Source organism: Electrona antarctica (assembly GCF_951216825.1).
Source record: "Electrona antarctica genome assembly, chromosome: 6".
NCBI lineage: Eukaryota > Metazoa > Chordata > Actinopteri > Myctophiformes > Myctophidae > Electrona > Electrona antarctica.
This window is the reverse complement of record NC_136811.1, coordinates 28,210,073-28,236,099: the sequence shown is the minus strand read 5'-3', so window position 1 is coordinate 28,236,099 and position 26,027 is coordinate 28,210,073. Positions and strand designations below refer to the sequence as shown.

Genomic DNA, 26,027 nt, shown 5'->3' with positions numbered 1-26,027 from the left:
AGTGTTTATGACTGTGAATTTACCTTCTGCAGAAAATAGCTCTGGAAACTGATAAAGTTGTTCGTTTTGACAATGTTGGGACAACTTTTACAGCAGAACATTCTGGTAAACAGGGACTTCATGGCTGGTGGACCCTGCCATGTGCTAACCATGGCATTGGCTATCTGCAAAAGACACACACACACACACACACACACACACACACACACACACACACACACACACACACACACACACACACACACACACACACACACACACACACACACACACACACACACACACACACACACACACACACACACACACACACACACACACACACACACACACACACACACACACACACACACACACACACACACACACACACACACACACACACACACACACACACACACACGTCATGTTCCTGCAGAATGCACTCTAATAATTACACTGTCCACAGTTGCTAATTTAGTTAGGTAAAGTTAGCTTAAGTTGTGGCAAATCTGCAAAAAAATGCTTACCACTAGCTTTCTTCACAGATGTGTTCATAAAGGTGTCTACAATCACACATACATGTGTTCCAACCCAACTCCCTTGGGAAACTTTGTGACAGCTGCTGAAAGTTGGGGCACCATTATCAACCAATATAAGGCAAAAAAGAAAAATCCAAATTTCATTATACTTTAAGTAGCATGTGACATGTCAAACTAGGGGGTTTTCAAGATTCTAAATCCATTGCAAGGATTAGTTTTGCACAAAAAACACTCCTTTGCCTAAAAATGCCCATAGCCGTCATCACAAATGTGATGAAGTCAGCACATTTGGGCACATTTGGGCAAGTGGCTATGGCCGAATTTAGCCCAAGGAGTATTTTCGTGCAAAACTAATGCTTGGAATGGATTCAGCATCATGAAACCCCCCTAGTTTGACATGTCACATGCTACTTAAAGTATAATGAAATTTGGAATTCTTTGCCTTATAATGGTTGTTAATGGTACCCCAACTTTCAGCAGCTGTCACAAAGTTTCCCAAGGGAGTTGGGTTGGAACAAATGTATGTGTGATTGTAGACACCTTTATGAACACATCTGTGAAGAAAGTTAGTGGTAAGTATTTTTTTTGCAGATTTGCCACAACTTAAGCTAACTTTACCTAACTAAATTGGTTAGATCTGGATATCTTCTTTCTTTTTCTTTGAGCCCCGATACTAATGGGTGAATGTTTTGATTGACAAATAGGTCTAACTCTCCAAATCACTGTCAATCACAGCATGAGAAGCAACTCACTGTCTTTTCCGTTCATTGTCAATGCGTTCACAAAATAAACATTGAACTAAAGACAAACATTAAACCTGTGTGGCAAGCCGTGAGACTCTGACTGGGAGTAAAAAGTTAATGCACCGTATGTACGTATGATAAGCACAGAGTTGCCACAGGTAGGTATAAAGCTTTGTGGCTCCAGTGGTCTATGGGTTAAACAGGATATTGTGGAGATGTGTGCTAGTGTGGTAATATGGGGGCTCGGGGTCAATGACACAGGATGTTGCCATTCAGCAATGTAAACACAGAGGGTGAGGCTAGTAGTCCGTTAAGACTAGGTCTGCAAATGAGTGCGTGTGAGCATGTGTCTGCGCGTGGCCACGCACGCAAGTACATTATGCTCGCCTGTGTGAAGACGTGTGTGTTTCGTGAGCATTCATTAGTGTGTGTGTTATTGTGTGTCTATTCATTGTGTGTTCATACCATATATCCTTGTTTTCCTCCCTCAGGCCATTCCTGCCTCCTTTCTTCCAACACAACCCACCAATGGCTTGCCAGCAAAAACGCAACCAATCAGAATGCAGTCCAGTCCATCAGTGGTTTAAAGTTAATTATATATAGTATTTCATCTTGTGGTCAAACATTGTGTAATATGTGTGCATTTATGTGAATATGTACGAAGATGTGTGCGTCCGTGCCAGGCCATTAAGACCAAGTCCACGGAGGACTCAGTGGTCAAACACACACTAACTTAATGAAAGAACTGAAACTCTGCCATCTCGACCTCCGTTCAGTTTGTCATGTTGTGAAAATATTGGTTCAGGTGGAACTCGAAAGGGGGAAATCCAGCAGGATTAAGGTTAGAATATATACCAAATCCACAGAATAGGTTTTCCTGGAGTCAGAGAACACAATTATTCACTTGAGGGTTCTCTTATTTTTTTCCCTTTCTTTTTTTTTTAAAGTGTGGGCAAGGTTGGTGGGTGGCCTAGGTGGGTGGTAGCTAATATGTTGATGTTGAAGTACTTCAACTGTACCAAATTATTCAGATTGTTTGAAAGGAACTGCATTTTGTTCTAATTAATAAACTAATTTTACAAAAAGAACAGGAAATGTTGGAGAGAAAGAGAGCGGCCATGTTCAATCCAGTTAAACGTGGCTCTGAAAGAGGCTAAGCGCCTATAATCTCGCAAACTGCTGATAGATCAGGGCAAAAAGTTCTTGGGAATACTATCAGGCCACTGTTGCGTTCTCATTTTTACCGGTGGCTTGAAAAGCACTAGTCTATGTATACCCATGAAAGGTTCGACATGCTAGTCGACATGCTAGTAGTCATACTGACGCATAGTTCTGATTGGCTGCCTTTCTACGCAACCCATAGAGGGGGAGACGCAACCAGACACTTTTAATGCCATCGGCAAAACGGTCGCCGTGAGATTCCACGCTTTTACTACCCCGTTTCGCACCAGTGAGGGGAGGGGCTAGCCCACACCGTGCCCTGCGCACACAGTCAAGGGAGACGGCTGTGGAACGTTTAGCACAACTAAACAAACCTGCGCTTATTTATTATTATTATGACAAATCAAAGCGAAAACAGAAGCCCAACACGAGGATAAAGGAAACATTCAGTCCAAATGTCCAGTTTGCTAATTCACAACTACTACTACTACTACTTTGGTGTTGAAACTTTGAATTTCTCTAACTATTATAAACTTTCAGCCTACAGTAGCCTACAAATAAAATGTATCCAATGGAAAAAGTATACTAATTGGTCAATATAAGTACAATAATATACTCCTATGGAAAGGCTATATCTTTTTATATTTTTCCAAGAAGAATACAGATCAAATCATAAAATGGTCTAATCTAAATGATCTAATAGAATACATGGATGATCAAATGCAGGAGTTTTGACGGTTCAACTAACTGTAATGGGCGGGGGGCCGTTACAGAAAAATACTTTTTGACCTTGACAGACAATATATCCAAACAGAGTCCTATCAAGTCCTATTGCATTAAATAACGTTAAACTGCAGGCAGCCAGACATACGCATACAGACACATTCATGGACTTTCGTTCCCGGACCTTGGCAAGACAGAAGCAGGCTTGCATGCGGACTTTGTAGAAACAGTTTTCATGTTCCAGAATGTCCGTCAGAGCCAGTCTGGATGCAGGAGTAGGGAACTTCTCCAGTGCTGCAATAGCCTCCTCCTGGGGAATCAGATATGGCATAAGTTGTTGTCATACGATCAGGTGTTGCAGCAACCTTCTGGCAGTATGACATTGGCCGTGTCAGGTTTAGCCATTAGTTACGAGTTTAGAAAACTCTTCTATTCCCCAAATGGTAGAGTACAAAAAACAGGGCAAAATGCAACTATTGTCTCAGAACAAGTGGGAGTCCTGTGAGTCTACAAAGAAATCCAGCGTCTAATAGTAATGTGTTCTAATTGAATGGTGTGAAGTGAACTTAGTGAAGAGAACTCAGATATTGCCATTAACTAGCCCACCTGTGCAACCACGTCCCTCTCAAAGCGGAGCTGGTACTGCCACATGAAGTCGGCCTGTTCAAACTCCACCTTCCTCAGAATGGACATGTCTGGGTCTATACGAATCCACAGGAGGGGGGAGTCTGCACTGCTCAGGAAAGAGAGAAAAACAAGGCAATGACCTCATGGGTCATCGTTTTTTAGGCATTTTTGCTTCAACAGCATAGGGTGAGGAGGGGGTAGTTGGCGATCTGGGAGCTACACATTGCACCCAATGGTTAGGATGGGTTAAATGCAGGGAACAGAATCTTTTGATGAAACTTCCCCTTTGCAGAGAGAGGGAGTGAAGAAGAGACAGAGATAATTTGAAAGAATCAAAATCATTTGAAACACTGAAAGGTCTGGATTAGGACATCATTGTACTTCAATAAAACAAAATTGACAAATGTACGGATTGGCCCAATTCTCACACTTCCAATCTTTTCACATCTTTTGTATGGCTCTAGTAGTGCTGTATAGTCCAGCTTGGGTGTATACAGTGTGCACTTGTTTTTTCAAGCCAATTAAATTGTCTCCTGCCAACTGAAACGATGCCTCTGCCAGTGCCAGATGAGACCGACAGTCAGAACATTCTTCATGAGTAGGCAGAATGAACAGGATTTACACAGGCAACGTCACAAGGCAAATAGAAATGACATCATCAATGGATGTAGCTCTAGCCTGTCACTCCAACTCACAGTCACAACCAACAGTCAGGTTTCCATTTCCAAACACCCTTCTTATAGTCTTGAAAACCTGTCTGTCAACTGCTGGCTATGTGATAATTAAGCAATATTACACGAGAGGGTGTGGTTTAACGTGATAATTGCCACGACAGTGATGTGGTCAGGAACGAGACATAGTCGAGTTCCGCAAGCCTCACTGAAGTGGCAATAATCACGTTAAACCACACCCTCGAGTGTAATATTGCAATTATACAACAGTTAAGGTCATTACACACTGGCGAATTAGCGACGCGAATTATTCGTGCGAATAATTCGCCTTTTTTTAAAACCAATTGAAGTCAATGCAAGCTTCCACATCAGTGGCGAATGTGCGAATGTGCGAAAATGCGACCGTTTTCGCTCTTTATTTGTTCGCTCCGGTGTTCGCTCCGGTGTCGAATTTTTAATTCGCGTCGCTAATTCGCCAGTGTGTAATGACCTTTACCCTTAAAACTAAGAAAATCGCTGAAAAAACATTTTTTTAATGACAGATGTAGTCACTACGACCACAAATGTCCCAAGAAACTAGCTAGCCTAGCCACCGACTTTGCTGCACTCTGGGAAAACAGAGCAGCTGAATTCTTTGTTTTGATTAGGTGTGGAGTGGTGCTCGTTTGAACCACAGCTAGAAGGCTGTTTCAACCAATCAGATTGCTTCCTCGAAACGACCTGTTGTATAATGAATATTGACCACTTATTTGAAACCAAAATATTTGAAATTACAGATCTACACATTGCATCTTCTACTTTCAAAATTTTGGGGAAAATGATTATTGTGCCTAAAACAGGGATGGTAGTTTTAAAGTGCTTAATGCACTGCACCATGATGCTAATTCAAAGTGAATGCAATCCCCACATTTCTGGCACAGTTTGGGGATCAACTGTGCACCTACTGTGGTAGGAAATATAGTATGGATACCAGCTGTTTGCTAACTGAACCTAAACTGTACAGCAGACTGGAAAAGCAGATGGGTGGCAGTGATGATCCAGAGAGCAGCCATGACCACTGGCGCCCTATGGCTAGCCGATGGTACAGTACCGTTGACCACTGGCGCCCTATGGCTAGCCGATGGTACAGTACCGTTGACCACTGGCGCCCTATGGCTAGCCGATGGTACAGTACCGTTGACCACTGGCGCCCTATGGCTAGCCGATGGTACAGTACCGTTGACCACTGGCGCCCTATGGCTAGCCGATGGTACAGTACCGTTGACCACTGGCGCCCTACGGCTAGCCGATGGTACAGTACCGTTGACCACTGGCGCCCTATGGCTAGCCGATGGTACAGTACCGTTGACCACTGGCGCCCTATGGCTAGCCGATGGTACAGTACCGTTGACCACTGGCGCCCTATGGCTAGCCGATGGTACAGTACCGTTGACCACTGGCGCCCTACGGCTAGCCGATGGTACAGTACCAACCATGACCACTGGCGCCCTATGGCTAGCCGATGGTACAGTACCGTTGAGTTGGACACCACTAAGTAGGAAGGTACACAGTGGAGAGTCTTTCTCTGTGGTCCGCAGGTTAGAAGTCTGAATACATTCAGTAATTAAATGGCACACCGACGCTCTTATTCACGAAGCCATAGATGAATGTAGTGTACTAAGTCAGTTGGTACAATATTATGCAGTTTATTTAGTCAGCAGGTTGAATTAGTCACTGGCAATTTCATGAGCATGTGACCTTGGCCAATGTTCTTAGTGGGATATTGGGAATGTCCTCCCTAAAACACACAAAACACTGTATAGAAAGACTAAATGGAGATGTACAGGCCAAAGTTGGGTATAAATTAAATTTTTGTCTTGCATTTCCACGTTTGGTATTTCACTAATCCATCTGCTTGGTATGCACCGGTTGCCCACCTCACCTTCTTTTTGGCCAATCAGTGTGGAAAATTAATCTAATCTGTCCAAAGCTTTAGGAGATAGCACGCATGCAAACACAAACAAAAACACAACAAAATAAATAGAAGACAGAGAGAGAGAGTTAGCTGAAAAGACTTGAGAAGCACAGATACCTGTACTTGTGGTGGTATTAAAAAGAGAGGGAAGAGAATGTAGGGAAAATAAAGTCTTACTCCATCGCTGAGAGGTCCATGTCGACCTCCTCTCCATTCATCAGAGGGATCTTCTTCTTCTTGTTGCTAGGAAACAGAAAACCAACAGAACATGTTGATCTACACAGTAAAATCGTGAGGATTCATTTAACTCATAGGGGTGAATTGACAAAGAATGGATTGTGACCACAAATTGCGCATCACTTGCAAATGCAATCTGCCACATCTCAAGGTCCGAATTTGAAATGGGATGAAATACATTTGTATGAAAATAAAATAAAGAAATCTGAAAAAAGAATGTGCCGGAAGGGCCAACAAAACCCAGAGGGGCTTATTAGAATTACATGCCACCATTTATTGGTGAATGGGAGCATGTTGGATTCATACTTGTGCGTGTCACCCAGCACTTTCAGGGCTTCCAGTGGCAACTGAGAAAATCCAGCAAAATTATTAGTTTGAGTTTCAGCGGTGGATACTGCTACATGCGGCCTAAAACTGTCACTACAGAAGTGCCACACTTACGCACATACCCAGGCCACTGAAACATACAGGAAGCCAGACAAGGATAAAATACAGAGATAGAGATAATGCAACACGTTTCCTGTGGTCTTTACCGTCTGCTCTTGGAATGACAGGGGATGTCATGTTTGAGGCTATTCTCCTCTATCTGGAGGGTGTGGTTGAATGATCCATCCAACTCCTGCACCGTGACCTTTATGGGACCCTAGATGGAAAAGATATACAGTGCATGACTATTATGTTATATTTGTAGATCATCGATAAACCAAATGTTTATTTGTTCATCCTTTTGGCCAAGCTTTGGCTGCGTCTGCCGTCAGCAGACTGTAAATTGTTAAGAATGATTTGCTTTTGTAATGCTATTAACACAAAGACACTCTACAAACATAAATATATCCTGTATGTGAAAGGCCTGTGTGTTATAAGAACACAGTACGGGAATTCTTACCACATATTTCTGAGTTCCTGATGAGGTGTAGTCCTGTCGGATCTCCAGCTCTAGAACATTCCTCTTCCTGTTGAAGGCAAAACTGCCAAAAAACTTCACCACAGAACTCTGATCTCTGGTTAGGCATTAAGGCAGCGTGTCTGTCAGTAAGACTGTTATTATTTGAGGTTGCTCATTTCAGCTATTTAACTGGAGAATCTATGTGCTAAAAGTGACATTTTAAGACAACTTGACAAGGTTGCAGCTTGCATTAATTGTGTCAATAAATTGCTATAGGGAAACTAAGAGACAAATGCAGAAATGCTGTGTTGTTATGGTAGTGCCATTACCTCACCATTATAAACCGTGACAAGAAATTATTTTGAGTTATACTATTCATCTGTGGAACAGAGTCAAACTAAATGCAATGCCTCAACTCCTACAATTCCAAGTGCTTGTCAGGGTGGGGGGTCCCCCATGTTCAAATATGAATATGTTGAGTGGTCACGGTAAGAAACCGATGAGTACTTTACAGTAGTTCCACATCCACTACCTTAGTTGTATCTATTCTAATATGTTTCTTGCACAACCACTTATCTTACACTCTCAACATTATGAATAGATAGGATACACCCATTGTTTGATGAGGGGGGCGATATCTTTGCCAGAGACATTGGAGATGGATTTGAGGAAGCCATGAGTAGAGACAAGCATCTGGCTCCACATGTGACTCTGGTACTTCTGAGAGGAGGCTGTACTGGCCAGGCTAAGCAGTTTGTTGAACACCTGAAAGAGCACAAAAGAAAATACGTGAATGCTTAGAATTTGGTTTGAATTTATAGGATCATACTGCTATACAGCTGGTAAAGGATTGGATTCCAGTAATCCAAGGACTGGCTGGAATGGTATTTGAGTTATATATTGCTGTTGCTGTATGCATATAATGTTTATATTTAACCTATCTGATTTAATCTCATAAAATATGAAGATGCTGGTTGAACTTGTTTGTCTGATGTGTGGGGTAAGGGTGTGTGGTTGTTTCACATTTTGTTTTGTCTTCCTTTCTTGTTTTGTTGTTGAGCTTGTTTTGTTGTTGAGATTGTGGGTCTTTTAAAATAAAATTAATTAATTATAACGGGACTGAATAATTGTCTCCACCAGGCCGAAGGCATGGGGAGAGAGTATGTTTTGCACTCCGTCCGTCCGTCCGTCCGTCCGTCCGTCCGTCCGTCCGTGTGTGTCCGTCCGTCTGTGAACAGCTAATCTCCGGCACCGTTAACCCGGTCGATGCCAAATTTTGCGCACACACTCCCTGGATGCCAACGATGAACCTCTGCCCCAAAATTTCCAGAACGGCCTGTTATAGCGCCACCAGGAGGCCGCTTTGTGCAAAACAAGATTTTGCACAGTACACCTACAGATTTTGTCCAAACATCACACAAATTGGTACACAGTCTCTCTAGAGCCATTCAACGAAACGGGTCTTTCAGATTTCTCAGACTCCATCCTGATTGTTTAAGATTGGCTTCCAAAGTTCGCAGGAGTGCTCAGTTTCAAACAAAATGCTGCAAATCATGAACACATTGTGTGATTTCTGTGAAATTGTGCACGCACATTCCCACTAGGCCGAGGAAGAAATGCCACATGAACATTTTCAACTCAGCCTCATGGTGGCGCTATAACTGTCCGAAAAGTGTTTTACCTCTAACTGCACGGATCTGTGGATAACTTTGTATGCCAACTCCCTAGAGGCCAAGGAAAAACCTTTGCCTGGAATTTTTCACATCTGCTCTTTATAGCGCCACCAGGAGGCCGACATATGTAAAACACATTTTCTAATATTACTCCTTCAGATTCTATCCAAATTTCACGCAAATCGGTACACATGCTCTTCATAGTCATGTGATGAAGACGGGTTTGTTTGATTTCTCATAATCCACCCTCATTGGCTACGATTGGCTTCTAAACTTTTCAGGAGAAGTCCGCTTTGTACCCGTTTTGAACAAATCGCCACAACTACTCAACGCAGCGTCCGATTGTGGTGAAACTGTGCATGTATATTCCCACTAGGCTTTGGAAGAAATGCCACTTGACAGTTTTCAAATCAGCCTCATGGTGGCGCTACAACAGGCCAAGCCGCGTCACACACACACACACGTTTATATTGCTCCTAAACATTTTGCCAAACATCACACACACACTCCTATCCTCCTGGTGGAGACCTGTGCCTTTTTTTCTTCCTTTTTTATATCTCCTGTTGTAGGTTACAACAGAACATTTAGACGCGCATATGGGATCTTAACCTGTAACATGAACTCCATGCTGATGCGGTTCTCTATCAGTCTCATCACCAGGTGGGCCTTGCACTGGAACATCTTGTAATACTCCCAGGATAATGTGTGGGGGTGTTTGATAGAGAAGTGGAGGTGAGGTGTTGGACTGTGGAGGCAAAAACAAATATATTGTTGGTTTTGGGTAGAAATGCTAAAGGACCAAATGTATGATGATTCTTCTGATGATTTTTTTTTTTTAATTGTGCAGGCCATGCTGCTGAATTGATGTGGATAACTACAACTTTTGCCTAGATATAGTTTTCCATACAACAAGAGAAGGAAAATTACCAAAAAGAAAGCCCTGTCCCGTGGTGATTCCAGCAAATGAAACTGAACATTGAAAGCATTTTCCAACTACGGTATAACCTTGGGGAATCAACATTATCTCTTTTTTCATTCATACTACTGTACTGTAGGTACAACTAAAAAAAGAATACGAATAAAAGGTTAACGATCCAAACATAATATCTCAGCACTCACTCCGTCACTCCACATTTCTACATCTCCTTCCTTCCCCTCCACTAGCGTGCTAACCTCATCAGTACTACGTTTATGAGCAATGAGCCAAGCTGTTGACAACATAGCTATGGACGTAGTACAGCTGTGGACAGGCAGAAAACAGAGCTTGGTGCTTGTATAACTACTGAATCTGTCTCTGTGTGTGGGCTTGCCTCTTTCTGTCAACCCCCCAACAATCTCTTTCCTCTGTGAACACATGCAAACCTCATCAACTCTCTCAAATGGCTTTGATCTCAACTGCCACTCTGCATTCTCACCATTAGTTATTATTAATTTGAGGAACATACAGCCTCTAAGTATTGGCATTATCAAAACTTTGTTGAGAGGCTCTCCAGCAAGGATATTATTTATAACAACATTTATAACAAGTCTTTGGTATGAATATACTATTCATACCAAAGACTTAAAATACAGGCATATAGCTTCTCATGGAATAATATCCCACGAGAAGTTATATGCCTGTATTTTAAAGTCTTTAGTGGTGCGGTTAGCTGGCAAGGATGCGCAGTTTATTGTCAAATGTATTTTTAACAAGAGCAAAAAAACCTATTTGACCTTATACAGTCTGTAGGCTCCATCATTTGGACAATGTTAAGACTTTCTGAAGATCATGAAAACTTATAACTGTATTAATAAATCATTAGTTAGGGAATTTTAAGGCATATTTGCCAAGTCCGTAAATACAGCCCACTGACTTGCTATCGGTTTGGTTATGATTCATATTCTTTTGGCTGAAAACCCAGATGGATTAGTACTTACTGTACTTGTCCTATTACCTCTCTCTAAAACCTGGTTACTGGCTTCAGATCAATGTATGGTCTTACTTGTCCTTCTCTTTGCCTCCGCTGAAGGTTGGATGCAATAGAACTCCTCCCATCTTCAGTTCATATTCCACGATCTTATCCAACTCCTAGGGAACATCAGGAGATATTTAGTTTTTTACGGTGTGGCCAAAGCCCATGCCAACTATAACAGGGTTTGTCTTCACGTCTGTCCCTTCAAAAGTCAGCTAAACACAGCTCATGGCTCATGCATGATCTCATGAAAACAGAATCATCTCGGGGCCGGGCCATAAGCGACCACAGAACAGTCTTCACAACAAGGAAATGTGTGAAAGTTGTATCATAGTTTACATAGGACTTTCGTACTTACAGTACAGCTGAAGTATAATTTATGAAGATTACCATTTGTTATTTAGATTTGGAACTATGCTGTACATAGTTAATTAAAATCACTCTGGACCAGAGCCATGTTAAAAACGACATCCAAATTATGGCCTCGCTGGTACATAATGTCCTGCTGTCAACTGCATCATGCTGCACAATTTTAAACCTCTAGTACCTCTTTGATCCAGTGCCTGTACTCATTGACTCCAAAGGTCTTCTTCAGGTACAGGCCAAAGATGTAGCCTGAGATACCCTTCAGCACCCACTCATCAGCCCTGTAGGATATATGAATAAAACATCATATTACACTGAAGCTAAATCGGTCAGTAAATCAGAGATTAGGTCAAATTTCAATTTAACCATCAGTTAAGTGCAATTTATTTTTAGGGGGCACGGTGGTGCAGTCGGGAGCGCTGTCGCCTTGTAGATCTGCTATTTTCAGCATGTAACCAAGTGTAAAATGACTTATACTGGATCTCTTGTCCACTAGTCCACTTCCTAGCATTAGTAGCACATAGTCTAGTATTTAGCTGTTGACGAAATTGTCAATACATTTAGTCTTAGTTTTAGTCATCATAGCTTAATTTTCATTTAGTTTGTCAGTTAAAACAAGTAGTCACCGGATATTTTTCGTCTTAGTTTTAATCGTCAAAAACAACACTGCTTCCCCCTGGTCAGCCGGGGCATCTGATGGAGGGAAAGGAACTGGTTAGTTCCTGATGGAGGAAACTCCTCCATCAGATGATAAGAAGCGGCCTGCTCACAACTCATGCATTGAAGGAAGTATGAGCTCAGTTCGGGGCTCTCCGTCTCCCCAGGTTGGCAGAGGGAGAGTAGTGCCCAGGATTACAGATTAAAGCAATTTGCAACGGGTAAAAATGAAGGCAGTTAGCCGCTACACGTAGGGGAATTTAAACTTTTGCAAATGCATTAGCCATGCACCTTATTAAAGGCTTTTTACTTTCCTTGGTCGTGTCTTTTTTGCATCAATGTTTTCAGTACTTTATGTATTAACTTTACAATGCATCAAAAAAATACATATACAATATATTTCCTGTGACCGCTCCCAATGACAGCGCTGTGTTATCTCATGCAGATCGGCTAATTTAGGTGTTTGTGAGGACGCACGCATGGGCGTGTTATTACGCTTAGAAAATTGCTATTATGAGGGTCGGCTTGGCTCTTTTTGGCACATTTTGTTTCCCCCCTCGGCGTGTTGCCCTACTCGCAGTGCGTATTGCGTGTATACATAGCGACGGCGCTGTGCGACAGCGTGTCATGGCAGACAAATATTAACAGTGAACGATTATATCAAAAATAACTTTAGTTTAACACCTCATTCCTGCAATGAGTAATTTACTTTGGCTCCATGCTTCCTTATGGGTTTTTGATTACATTTATTTTTTATGTGGTTTTGTGAACATTTATAACCATCAGCATGATTTATTGGCTCATAAAACCATTCATGAACATCATGAATAACCATTCAACCTTGGTGGTTTCTCATTTTCACGTTGAGTTGAACCCAGGCTGGCTTTAGTAGCCGAGATGATTTAATTTCTTGCATCAGTTATTAAAAAACCCATACTGAAATCTGAGTACCGGTACTCTATTACTGAATTATATTTTGCACGCACACTCCCTGGATGCCAACGATGAACCTCTGCCCCAAATTATCCAGAATTATCCTGTTATAGCGCCACCAGGAGGCCGACCTTTGAAAAACATTTTTTTTTATATTACTCCTCCAGATTCGGTCCAAAAATCCTGCAAATCGTTAGACGCTATATCTCTATAGTCATGTGTTCAAGACGGATCTGTCCGATATTTCATATTCCATCAAATCATCCAATTTGCCATCCAAGGCGTAAGAAGAAATGGCACCCTTTTCACATTGGCCTATTATAGTGCCACCAGGAGGCCACAACCTGACCTGCCCTGGTGGAGACCTGTGCCGCGAGGGGCACTTTACCTAGTGTTATGGCTGTTTTGGTCACAGCTCACGTAAGACTCAAAGAGTTTCCTACCGGAGTCTCCACCAGTCATCAAATTATTGACTCTGGAATGCGACAAAAAAATAAAAGGTCTCCATGGATTAACGGCTTCATGGGGTGTGTAATTGATAGAAAATAAGTAACTAAGCACGTTTTGAAAACCACCAATAACAGCTTTAATCTGATTTTATTATATGGATCTGCACATCTGTGTTTTGTGATTTAGACCCAATTTCTCCACTTCTTGCTGAGCCAAGAACATACAACTTGCATTATAGGCATATCCACAAATAAATATTTTGTTTATTGGCCAATACCACAACATTTTCACTTACAAATATGGATAAATGAAAGTGCCCACGTTTTCTTTATGTACCGGCAATTCCCTTAAAGTGATAGTCCACCCCCTTTAAGGTGTTCAGCAAGCTGCTAGAGCTGGCTGATTTCCTCATAAGCTCCTGTCTTCAATTACAGACCGCAGCTACAATTAAACCACACTGATTAATCGGTAGCAGGCGATGCCACGCTTCTCTGAAATCAAAGAGAGGGCTGACCTGGGGACTGTTCCTACACAATGCCAGCTCAACAACATCATCAGCAGGACAAATAAACCCCAAGACCCCACATCTGATGCTTGTTTTGCAGGAGAGGAGAGGAAAGGAGACTAGGTAAGAGAAGTGAAGTGGAGGAGAGGACAGGATAATAGAAAATAAAGTGGTGGAGAGGAGAAGAAAGGAAGGAAAGGAGAATAGGGAAGATAAGTAAAGTATCAGAGCGTACAGGAGAATATGCAGGATAAGCAGAGGAGAGGAGAATAGGAATGACAGGCGACGTCGAGGAGAGGAAAAAGGATTATTGAGGAGAAACCGAGAAGAACGGCAGCAAATAGCAGGAGGGAGGGGCATGAGGGAAGGCAAAGGAAGACAGGGGCTTCATTGTTAGTGGGGATCAAAAGCTTGGACACCTCTGGTGAAACTCTCTGTCAACACTACTGGCAGCACTGGAGAATGTTAAAGTTCCCATAATGGCGGCAATGGCCTCCTAGGCCAGCACACGCACATGTGCGTGGCGTGCTATCATATCGGAATCTGGTGGAGGAAAGGCTAAAGTCCAATCTTTAACGTAACCACACCACAACAAACCATATGAACCCTAACGTCCCTATTCTGATCTTGTCATTACAGGTGAACAGTCTGCAAAAAATGCAGCTCACAACACGTTCTGCTGGGAACTTTTTGGAAAGGAAGGTGTAGAGAGAAAAAGGGAGGGGACCAAGTACAGACCCCTGGGATTCCCTGTCAACGAAAAATACAGGGTTTAATTGATGTGATCCAGACAACCTTTTCACATGACATGGACCAGTTGTTTTGGTCATTTAGCTTACAAGGCATTAAAAAAAACCCTAAGCTTTAAATTCACAAATGCATTGTCCTTTATCTGTCAGGAGGACATGTGTTTTATTTAACTCTTGCACATTTATTTTACTGATCTGAACTTTTCCTCCAAATGGTGACAGGTTAGTTCTGCATTCAATCTCTCAGCAGTGGACATATACTGACCTCAGAACAAGTGTTACCACACAACATCTGAACAAAATCAGTACTTTTCCATTACAGCAGACTGGTGAGTGTTAGCCTAGAACACAGTTCAATCAAGGCAAGTCTTGTATTTTTTATGCAGGGTAGGCACCAAAAGGGGGGAGAGTGGTCCGTTGGTTGGTGTGCGTGCATGCGAGAGAGAGAGTAGTGTGTGTGTGTGTGTGTGTGACTGTGTGTGTGTGTGTGTGTGTGTGTGTGTGTGTGTGTGTGTGTGTGTGTGTGAGAGAGTGTGTGTGAGAGAAGAGAGAAAGAGAGATTGTTTTTTTTCCCACCAGGCTGTCACATAGGAGAAATCACTCAGGTAGAGGACATACAACATGCTATGATTTAGAGCCATAAGAAACAAGTAAGACGTGAGAACGCGGGAAGCGAACGCATCTCGAAAATTTCAATAACAATTAGAATAAATTACGTACTTAAAAAAATATATATTATATATATATATATATATATATATATATTTTTTTTTTTTAAGTTCTTTTTTTTCTTTTAAAAAAAAGGACAACTTTAGGTTTTTTTCAACCAAGGTTCATGTTTTAGGTTGTTATTAGAGAAAGTAAAAGATGAGTGTTACACTTTTTTCATTTGCTGCTTTCTTTTGATTTAGGGATTTTAGCAGTTTTTGACAGGGGGGCGGGGGCATTCGAACATGGGGCTAAATATGTATTTATTTACAAAATATTATGGCAATTTCTTTTTTTATTATTTACTATAGTCCTAATAGACCCCAGGAAATTACATCTGGCCACAGAAGATCGCAGGATCTACTGATTGTGAAGGTAGCCTACTGGGGGGAAGCCACATGTGTGTCATAGGCTCAATATGTCAGTTTGACACATTCAACCTAAAACAGGAACCTTGGTTGAAAAAAACTAAAGTTGTCCTTTAACCAAAAAGCTTTCTACTGTGTGTGTGTGTGTGTGTGTGTGTGTGTGCGCGCGCGTGTGTTTTTTTGTGAGAGATACAGCTGCGCCCTCTGGTGGCGGGCGGGCGGTGTCACAGCGTGACACACAGACTGGGTTATATAGTAATCGCTCATTGCATTCGCAATCATTGCATTCGCAATTAGAAGAATACTTTGCTGCTCTCCTCTAGGCCACTCTTCCCCTTGAGTACAATAGTGTGAAAGTGACAGTGTCATTTACTGTAATTAATGAATATTTAACATTTTCTTCTCATGAAGCCAGAAACTTAATTTTGTTGCATGAAGGAAAATCAATGATTTGTTTCTAAAAACATTATACTCATACCACTTAAATAGCTTTTTCACCATATACCGGTAAGTTATTTTTGGGCAGGGTTGAACCCAATGCACCTCTTACTCTTACTGTAATCATCTATCTTATCCAACTATAAATGCACCAAGTCTCTCCATGTAACTCGAGAACTGTTTGCCCCACAAACTTCAAATTTGACACACGTTCCACACCCTCACAGGGACCGTCGGATAGACCATTGTCTAGAACGCCTCTGTCCGGGCTCTGGACCTGACCACCCCTATATCTCCATATATGGAGCTGGCCTGTTCTGATATCACAACACTTCATATTTGGGCATGTCTGACACAGAACTCCATATATAGGAATAAAGGGACATAGAGAGACAGATACAGAAATCTCCATATATGGGCATAAAAAGGGACACAGACAGATCATGGGTGGAAGGGGTATGCTGACACGGGTACAACAGGTATAGTATAGCATTGCCTTGTGAGGCATGTCCAGGTTCTGGACAGGGCCCAAATTTGCCTGTTCTGACATCACAGTGATGTTCTGACATCTGCATAGACTCCATATTTGGGCATGCCTGACAAAGAACTCCATATACAGTATGAGCATAAAAGGGACACAGTCATAATAACTGGGTGGGGCTTTCATTTCCAACTTTCCAAAAATTTCCAAATTAACTGGTTGATGGCCACTGACGTAATTGACGTAATGAAATCAATAAATCCCTTATGGCCACTGACGTAATTGACGTAATCGATTGATTCCCAATAATCGGGAGCTTATTGTCGCAAAATTTAGCATTTTTTAGCTAATTTGGCTAACGGCCGATGTAATCTTCCTAAAACCGGCCGAAAATCCGCGCGTGCACGGTCGATCACACACGCGCGTGATCGCGCATGCATCGCTGCGTAAAATGCGATGTTTTGGGCTTCATTAGAGCTTAATTTGACTTAGTTATGAAAAATACGATGATAGCTTAGCATTCCGGACATCTGAGAGTGTAACACAGTAGCAAAGCTACTGCCGGATATTTTGATCCAAACCGGAAGTGGTCATCGTTCACTCGCTCTCTTTGGTCAGAATCGGCAAAATGGTGACGTTACCGCCACCATCAGGACTGATTGTCCCAATACTATAGTCTTGCCCCGTCAAAATGAGATATAGTGTGTATATCGCGGATTTTTCTATTGGCATTAAAATGACAAATTAAACATGAAAAATGCTGGCTGAAGAATCAATCCACTGTTAATTAGGTATAGCAATAAGAGGGTTTAACAGTATGGAAATGAGGGATTCCACCAGACCAGTTCAGTTGAGGCACATCACCATGAGACATCAGAAATGTATACCACTATTGCATCAGGCACTTTAATCTGCATATTTTCATTTTACACTAATTCCCATTGACAATGGAGAATGTACGTCATATGTGGACGAGCAAATTAACGTCATGATGATAAGAGCACCCCTCACTTCACATGGGTGTGATTTTTTAATCATGTTTAATTTTCACTGTTTCACATTTGTGTGAAACCATGGTCATATTGTATCGCTATTGAGATATCTGGCATATATATTGAGTTATTAAACCCAGGACCTTCTAGCTGTGAGGTGACAGCACTAGTACCAACTGTGCCACCGTGCCCCTAGAATTCATTCCATGTTGATCTGACCCCCCCATGCCAAAGCGCCAGCACTCGCCCAGCGAGGTCGCTTCTCGCCCTCAGGCGTCTTACTGGTTATTATTATTATTATTATAATGGGGATTGCAGCAAAGGTCGTCTGTCAAACCTGCAACACGCTGTCAGGCTGGAATAGCAGGTGCCTGGACCGCTAGGCTGGCCTGGGGAGTTATTCAATTATGTCCACATTGTGCAGCCCTAGTGCAGCTCTAGCGTTCATAAGCACATGCACCCCCTCCAGTAGCACTACCTAGACTACATTTTCTTTCCTGCAGGAAACCCTGGAGATGACGCACGAGGTGATGGTGGCAGTAAAGCCAGAACGTCACGCAAAGCCTCCGACTACGCCCTACTTTGAGCCAGGACAGGCCCTGATGGAAACATTGCTTTAGTAGTGAAACATGAGCTACTATGTTAATACAATTAATATGGTGAAAGGAACGGCTGTGTCTCCGTCTATGCTAGAGAGAGCATACCAGTGCATGTGTGTTGGTGTTTCCCTGTGCGTGTACTGTGCATGTGTTGGTGTTTCCATGTGTGTGTACTGTGCATGTGTTGGTGTTTCCATGTGTGTGTACTGTGCATGTGTTGGTGTTTCCATGTGTGTGTACTGTGCATGTGTTGGTGTTTCCATGTGTGTGTACTGTAGTGTGCGTGTGGTTCCATACCAAGACATTCTGGAGATGAAACAACCAAAGAACTGCTGTGCCAGGGCCTGGGCTAGACAGCGCCGTGTCATTGGTGTCTGGTCAATGATCATACCAGTGTGAAGCAGGTTGGTGCTGAGAGCAGAGAGCAAAATTAATGAATAAGGAGTCAAGGACAGATAGAAAGGTAGACACAGATATCTTCCTAGCCATCCCACTGGAAAATGCCAGACAGCTCCGTCTCTTTCTCCCTTTCTTTAGGATAAGTAACCTCGCCTCACCAGGCTTTCCACCACCTCGGAGGAAAGCCTGGTCTCTGTTTCAAAAGTCCGTATGATTCTGTCTGGAGCGGATGATATCGTTACGTCATGTTGTAGTATTGTTTTGTAGGCGACAGGCAGAAACAACAGGCGGCAACTTCCTTTTCCCTCAAACAATAAAAGCTCTCGTAGCCTGTAGCTTTTATTGAGAAAAATCGGTTTGAGGGAAAAGGAAGTTGCCGCCTGTTGTTCCTGCCTGTCGACTATCATCCGCTCCCGACAGGATCATATACCTAAATTAAATGGTGCCCAGGCTATAGGATAAGAGACATGCACTGTTCTATCCACTTCTCTATATTTACACCTACATAGAGTTGTTTCTACATTATGTCCTAAGGACAGTACAGCCAATGGTACAGTATATGGTCATTATACAAAGTCTATCAACCAATCAGATCGTTCTTTTTATATGTAAGCCTTTATGCACTCCCACAAAGACACAACTGTCTTTTATGCTTACCTGAATATGCTCATGGAAGCATAAGAGGACACTTGTACATAGGCCTCATCCACAAACACAGTCTTGAAACAGGCGTACGGGTAGCGACATGTCAGAATTTCCTCATAGAACTCAAATATCTCATGGAGGAAAGACATGGAGTGTTTAAGCAGTGGCAGGAGCTGGGGGAGACAGAAATGTGTCACCTGGAAGGGGAAAGAAGGGATGCCAAGGAAAGAGTTACAGTATACAGGAATATTTGTCACTGGGAAAAACATGGTTGACCATATCAATATAATACATAACACAAATGCATGACATGCTGGCCACAATGGTCTTTTAAAATGATCGCTTGTTAAATGTTTAAAATGAATTCTCTCTGCTGTAAATGTCTGGCAAGTTATTTCTGCTCATGCAATCTTTACTTTCATTGCATATGATATTACAATTAATGATGAGACAGAGACAATTGATAAGTTAATGGTCTACTCTACATCCATAACATTTGATCAAAAGTCTTGGTCTAGTGTCTTGGTGACACCTAGTGGTCACAATTAGAAATGACAATGGCTGAAAATGTTCCAGTACAGGTCAAATTTACAGTAAAAAAAAGGTTTCTCCCCTTCCTGTTCCCACAGTTGGTGTATGATGTATTATTTTTGCTTCATTGTATGGTAAATTATCATCACTAGTTCACTTCCATGGTATTTGAACTTGTGAAATTATACCATTGCTGCATTGCACCATAATTGCAATGCAGTAGAACTTTGAAGCTTTCCAATACACTTTGACACTGTTGAATTATCACAAATTATTAGAGTGCAGGGCAAGCAACTGCTTTCACAGCCTAGACATAAATACAGCTGCCTGGCCTGGACCGCTGGTGTAGTGGTACAGGCACCGGTTACTAGGCGCCAAAGTAGCCTGACAGCACGCCGCGGGTTTGAGTCCCGATGGCCTTTGCTGCATGTAACTCCCCATTTCCTGTCAGACAACTATCCAATAAAAAATATTTTTTTAATAAATACAGCTGCTACACATGTTCAGTCCACCTCAGACGCACCTCATGCATGTAGGGGTCTACGAGGATCTCAAAGGGCCCCACAGCCAGTGAGATGTTTGGGGCGGCAGTGGGGATAGGTAGGACATAGTGGAACGTCTTCTTCCTCATGTCATGGGTGTAGATGGTCTCTACCAAGTCCCCGCATGACACAGCCACCATGGAGGCATCCACTGTGAACTCCAGCTTCCATGTACACAGCTCAGAGTAGGAGTCCACACAGGGAAACCAGAATCTAGTGGGGATTTAAAAAAAAGGATGTTAGGCATGTTCAGGGCAAAAACTGTGACATTTATGTGGGGATTAAAACAAATGTTAGGCGAGTTCAAGGCAAAAACTGTGAAATGTATCATCCTTAACATGAAGCCTTTTTCCCACCTGGTGGAGTTCTGGTATCCAAAGGAGAATACATGAGCTGCTCTTTCTGCCATGTTGCCCTCCACATCAGGGACAACAAAGTGAAGACCCCCTTTGGGCTGGTCCAGGGAAAACTCAATGTACACTTTTAACACCTTCAGATCTGCAGACACAACAAAGGAACATTCAGTGTATGAACCATGTTCTAATTCTTAGATCATGGTTCATATGTAGAATTGAAATGCATGTATTAGATTCTAATACATACATTTAAGTTCTACGTAACCGAAAACTTGGTTAAGACCTGGTACATCACATTTTAGTTACCAACATTGACTTGGTTTGACATGGTCCTGCAAAGGAGGAAATTAAAATGTTTCATGACCCTAGGGTCTATGCTAATCTTCCTCAAGCTTAAAAAAAGAATGAAAGAAAATCATCTTCAGACAGCATTGTGTTATATCGAATGTCTCTTACCATCTCCCTGTTTCCAGAGCTCAGATGGGACTTTGATGACCAGCTCTCCATGTCCGGCATCAGGATCCACAGCACTCACAGCTGCTGTGTAGGCACTGGAAAAATAGTTCAGGTTCCTCCTACAAAAGCAGAAAGATTGATTGGTATTACTTCATAAATTAAAATACAATTATGCAGTTATACACATACAGTAGTAGTACCTGATCTAGGGATATCACAATAAAGTCACATTATTATTTCCACAGCCTCCTTTACACTTGTGTGTTATAGCTTGTAGCAGTATATAATCTACTGAGCACATTTAAAAATCAACACATTCCACATATTACACATCATTCAGGAGCCAATTTTTCAAATATTTCTCAAAACCACTCACTCACTGCTATGATCAGTTTTTATGTATGGTTATTTGGGGTTTAATTCCATCCTTCCCCACCTGAATAAAGAAGGTTTAGCTAGTAGCTTGAGCTTATCCAAATGACTAGACCAATAGTTAAAGGTTCTTTATGGTCACATTTTGTGTACGGGACAGGTATACACAAGAGTAAAGAAGATTTGTGTTTGCTCCTCTGCCATTATGAAAAGGACAGTATAGTAACAGTGATATTGACAACAATATGATATGAAACTAGAAAAAGTGCCCTTCTGGGCACAGGTCTCCACCAGGAGGATAGGAGTGTGTGTGATGTTTGGCAAAATGTTTAGGCGTAATATAATCGTGTGTGTGTGTGTGTGTGTGTGTGTGTGTGTGTGTGTGTGTGTGAGACACAGCTTGGCCTGTTGTAGCGCCACCATGAGGCTGATTTGAAAACTGTCAAGTTTCCTCAGCCTAGTGGGAATATGCATGCACAGTTTCACCGAAATCGGATGCTGCGTTGAGTAGTTGTGGCGATTTGTACAAAACGGGTACCAAGCGGGCTACTCCTGAAAAGTTTAGAAGCCAATCGTAGGCAATGAAGGTGGATTACATGACTATGGAGAGCATGTGTACCGATTTGCGTGCAATTTGGATAACATCTGAAGGAGTAATATTAGAAAATGTGTTTTACATATGTCGGCCTCGTGGTGGCGCTATAAAGAGCAGATGTGAAAATTTCCAGGCAAAGGTTTTTCCTTGGCCTCTAGGGAGTTGGCATACAAAGTTATCCACAGATCCGTGCAGTTGGAGGTAAAAACACTTTTCGGCCAGTTATAGCGCCACCATGAGGCTGAGTTGAAAATGTTCACGTGACATTTCTTCCTCGGCCGAGTGGGAATGTGCGTGCGCAATTTCACGGAAATCACACGATGTGTTCATGATTTGCAGCATTTTGTTTGAAACTGAACACTCCTGCGAACTTTGGAAGCCAATCTTAGCCAATCAGGATGGAGTCTGGGAAATCTGAAAGACCCGTTTAGTTGAATGGCTCTAGAGAGACTGTGTACCAATTTGCGTGATGTTTGGACAAAATCTGTAGGTGTACTGTCCAAAAACTTGTTTTGCACAAAGCGGCCTCCTGGTGGCGCTATAACAGGCCGTTCTGGAAATTTTGGGGCAGAGGTTCATCATTGGCATCCAGGGAGTGTGTGTGCAAAATGTGGCATCGACCGGGTTAACAGTGGCGGAGATTAGCTGTTCACAGACGGACACACGGACGGACACACGGACGGACGGAGTGCAAAACATACTCTCTCCCCATGCCTTCGGCCTGGTGGAGACAATCAAGCAAACAGCTATACAATAGCAACCAGTAGAGGGCAATGTAACCTCAAACCATAATGTAAACAATTTTGTCAGCATGCAGAATACTGTGAGAGTACTTACTGCTTTGACTCATGATGGCAAACCTCCAGCGTTGGGTCATTGTAGATGAACGGAGCCTCAAGTTCATTCACACGAACCCTGTAGATGCGGCACTGCTTACTGTTGAGTTTGATCCTGTTCAGGTTGACCACGGTGGGGAAAATGGTCAGCTCAACATAACCCTGATGGAGAGAGGGGGAAGGAGAGAGAACAAAATAATGATACAAACGGTTCTGGACCGACAATTGGACCACATGGAGATCATGGGATGCCAATCTTAACAGTGTTATAGTTAGTCAGGGCTTTACTGTATGCAAAGCTTTAAACTCTACTTAAATTAGTATGAACAATACAACAGTTAGACATGCGGTCTGAGTTAGGGACAGGGTTGCAATGAATGGCAAAAAAAAATAGTTACATCTGAGAATAATTATGTTAGAAAGAAACATGATCTTTGCTACTGCCACTAAGTTGAACAACACTAGGAAAAAGTATTGTCTCTTGTGAGACAAAGACAACACCTCAGTGTAGTTATGGTTCATGATTGATTACAGCATACTTACAATGACAGACTTCCTCTGGAAGTTGATGTTGTTGATGCACACCACCTGATGGGTCGTATAGACAGACAGGGAAGTCAATGTGTGATGCTTTCTTTATTATCAAAAATAATAGTCTACAGTACACAGACTATCATGTTTATGCTTGTCCTTGATTGATTGATTGATTGAAATATTTATTAACAGTTTGCAGAATTACAGTACATTTCAAGCACAACTCAATACAAGGACTGTTAACTGTGAGTGGACGTCCCAATAAAGCATTACACTTGTTTACAAGAGGGTCCACCTTGTTCAATTCATCAAAACATTTACGTACAAATAGACACTTCTATATAGCCAAAGAACATAACAGGAATTCATCATCCTGCACCTGATCGTGCTGCATGCACTATTTGTCTTATTTAATGCTTGTCACTAGCCATTCATTAGTCTCTCTACAGGCTGACATTTGTAAACGTCATCTAAATTAGTTACTCTAGGCTACAGATTCATGTCACTGCGTTTAGCTTGCTCCATCATTATGCTTATTGTTTACAGATTTAGCAACTTCAAGTCTTCAACTCATTCAAATGTCCAAGTCAAAGAATAAAATAAAAATACTTATAATTTAAATGGACGGGGACTTTCAAATCCTTTATCCTTCTTCCTGTTCATCTTAGCTTGGTGTCAGGAGTTGTTAGGCTTTCAACGTGCTAGAACATCATGACTGTATGGTGTTCGTCTACTGGAGCTCAATTCAAACTGCATCACTCTAACTGTCGATCCATTGACTCATAAGACCGTATACGAGCTTAAACGGTTGCACTGCAGTATAAATCGCTCTGTTCAATGTAAAACGTTGCCGATGACAATCCCAACTGTTCTACGCAGAGGGCTGCGGATAATAAATAATCACAGTAAATAATCCAAGTGTTGTAGAGAGCTGCAGATCATGTCAAAGTAAATAACTGTTCAATAGCTGTTCAATGCAGAGCATCGCAGAACAGATAAACAAACAGTGAATGCAACAGAAGTATGAGAGGCTTGCAACCGAAGCAGCAGGAGCCCAACCACAGTAAACTTTTAGTTATCCAAGGTCCACAGATGTAACGTTACTCCAAAAAAAACTGGAAATAAAAATCCCCAGGTAGAAATTAAGGCGCGTGTGACGGCCGTGGTCTTCTTTGAAAAATAAAAACTCTTTGTTGTGTTATTTCCCCTCTCCCTCCTGGCTTAACGCGTTGTGCGTTTTCTATGAGTGCGTTCGGCCATTTTGTTTGTAACCTTTGAACTCCCGCGAAGGGTGAGAAAAAGGAAGAAAGGAGGGAATAAATGAACGAATATTTAAATATTTATGGAAAATACATATATTCAACTTTTAAAAACATTAAACTATTAAACTATTAAAAGGAATATCATTTTAATTTATGAAAATAATATAAAAAATAGGCCTATATTTTATCGTATTTGTACCACTAGAGGGCTCTAAAGCATCTGCCCAGCAAGATCACAATAAGATGTGTGCTGTGTCGTATCCATAGTCATAAAGGCACTACAATAAGGTCATGAGCGCCTGTCCAAATCCATTTCTGCCTGGCTAAAATCCATACACTGAGGACAAAAACCAGACCTGAGAACTATTAGTGGATAAAGGATGTTGATATTAATTTTGTTTTCATTAGCGCCCCAAATCAAACCATAGAAAGCATGAGTGTCTATTTCAAACACAAAGTGTTTTTTGACTGGGGGGGTCATATTTTGACAGGAGCAATAACTGCCTGTCATAATTTCGAAGTACTGGACACAGTGGACAGTATTAAGATGTTGATATTAATTTTGTATTCATCTTTAGGGCCCAAATCATACCCACGTGTTTCTTTAAAGTCACTTCCTAATGTCGATCAGATTAGGCCTATACTAAAATCCCCTGACCTCCAGGATTGGAGGACAGGTCATATTTTCAGGATATACAGTATTAGTAGGCTATATAATGCACTTTGTGTGGTCTGTGAAGACGAAGAGTGTTGTAACCTTTTGAACTCCTCCCAGTGGCCTCCCAGGGAAGCAGATGGAAGAGTGGGCAGCAATGTAGCATTAAATGTCCACTGTTTATTTACAAAGCAAGAGTGTGAAACTCAAGTTTAACCACTTTCAGCCTGTGGCCCTATTTTTGGGCATGTGTGTGTGTGTGTGTGTGTGTGTGTGTGTGTGTGCGCGTGCGTGCGTGCGTGCGTTTGTGCGTGCGTGTGTGTGTGTGTGTGTGTGTGCGTGCGCGCACGTGCGTGTTTAGAGAAATGTTTAACAAACAGTCAAGTTTTTGCAATATCTTACAACAAACTCACTCTTAAAAGAACAAAAACAAAAACAATAATAAAAAGT

At 41.9% G+C, this 26,027-nt stretch overlaps 1 protein-coding gene across 1 annotated transcript in view; it reads right to left on the bottom strand.

The window, feature by feature from the left end:
• taf2 (TAF2 RNA polymerase II, TATA box binding protein (TBP)-associated factor) overlaps positions 1-24,939 on the bottom strand; it is a 37,715-nt gene extending 12,776 nt beyond the window's left edge. Inside the window, exons 1-18 of the mRNA XM_079504289.1 lie at positions 24,274-24,939; positions 23,670-23,724; positions 23,128-23,288; positions 21,324-21,442; positions 20,868-21,009; positions 20,493-20,724; positions 19,451-19,635; positions 18,692-18,805; positions 11,696-11,795; positions 11,179-11,264; positions 9,806-9,941; positions 8,134-8,288; positions 7,524-7,638; positions 7,171-7,280; positions 6,578-6,643; positions 3,755-3,881; positions 3,333-3,458; positions 24-164 (exon numbers count right to left, since the gene is read on the bottom strand). Of these exons, the coding sequence (XP_079360415.1) occupies positions 24-164; positions 3,333-3,458; positions 3,755-3,881; positions 6,578-6,643; positions 7,171-7,280; positions 7,524-7,638; positions 8,134-8,288; positions 9,806-9,941; positions 11,179-11,264; positions 11,696-11,795; positions 18,692-18,805; positions 19,451-19,635; positions 20,493-20,724; positions 20,868-21,009; positions 21,324-21,442; positions 23,128-23,288; positions 23,670-23,724; positions 24,274-24,323 (2,220 nt within the window). The 5' untranslated portion in view covers positions 24,324-24,939. The remainder of the gene's footprint in view (positions 1-23; positions 165-3,332; positions 3,459-3,754; positions 3,882-6,577; positions 6,644-7,170; positions 7,281-7,523; positions 7,639-8,133; positions 8,289-9,805; positions 9,942-11,178; positions 11,265-11,695; positions 11,796-18,691; positions 18,806-19,450; positions 19,636-20,492; positions 20,725-20,867; positions 21,010-21,323; positions 21,443-23,127; positions 23,289-23,669; positions 23,725-24,273) is intronic.
• Between the last annotated feature and the right edge of the window lie 1,088 nt (positions 24,940-26,027).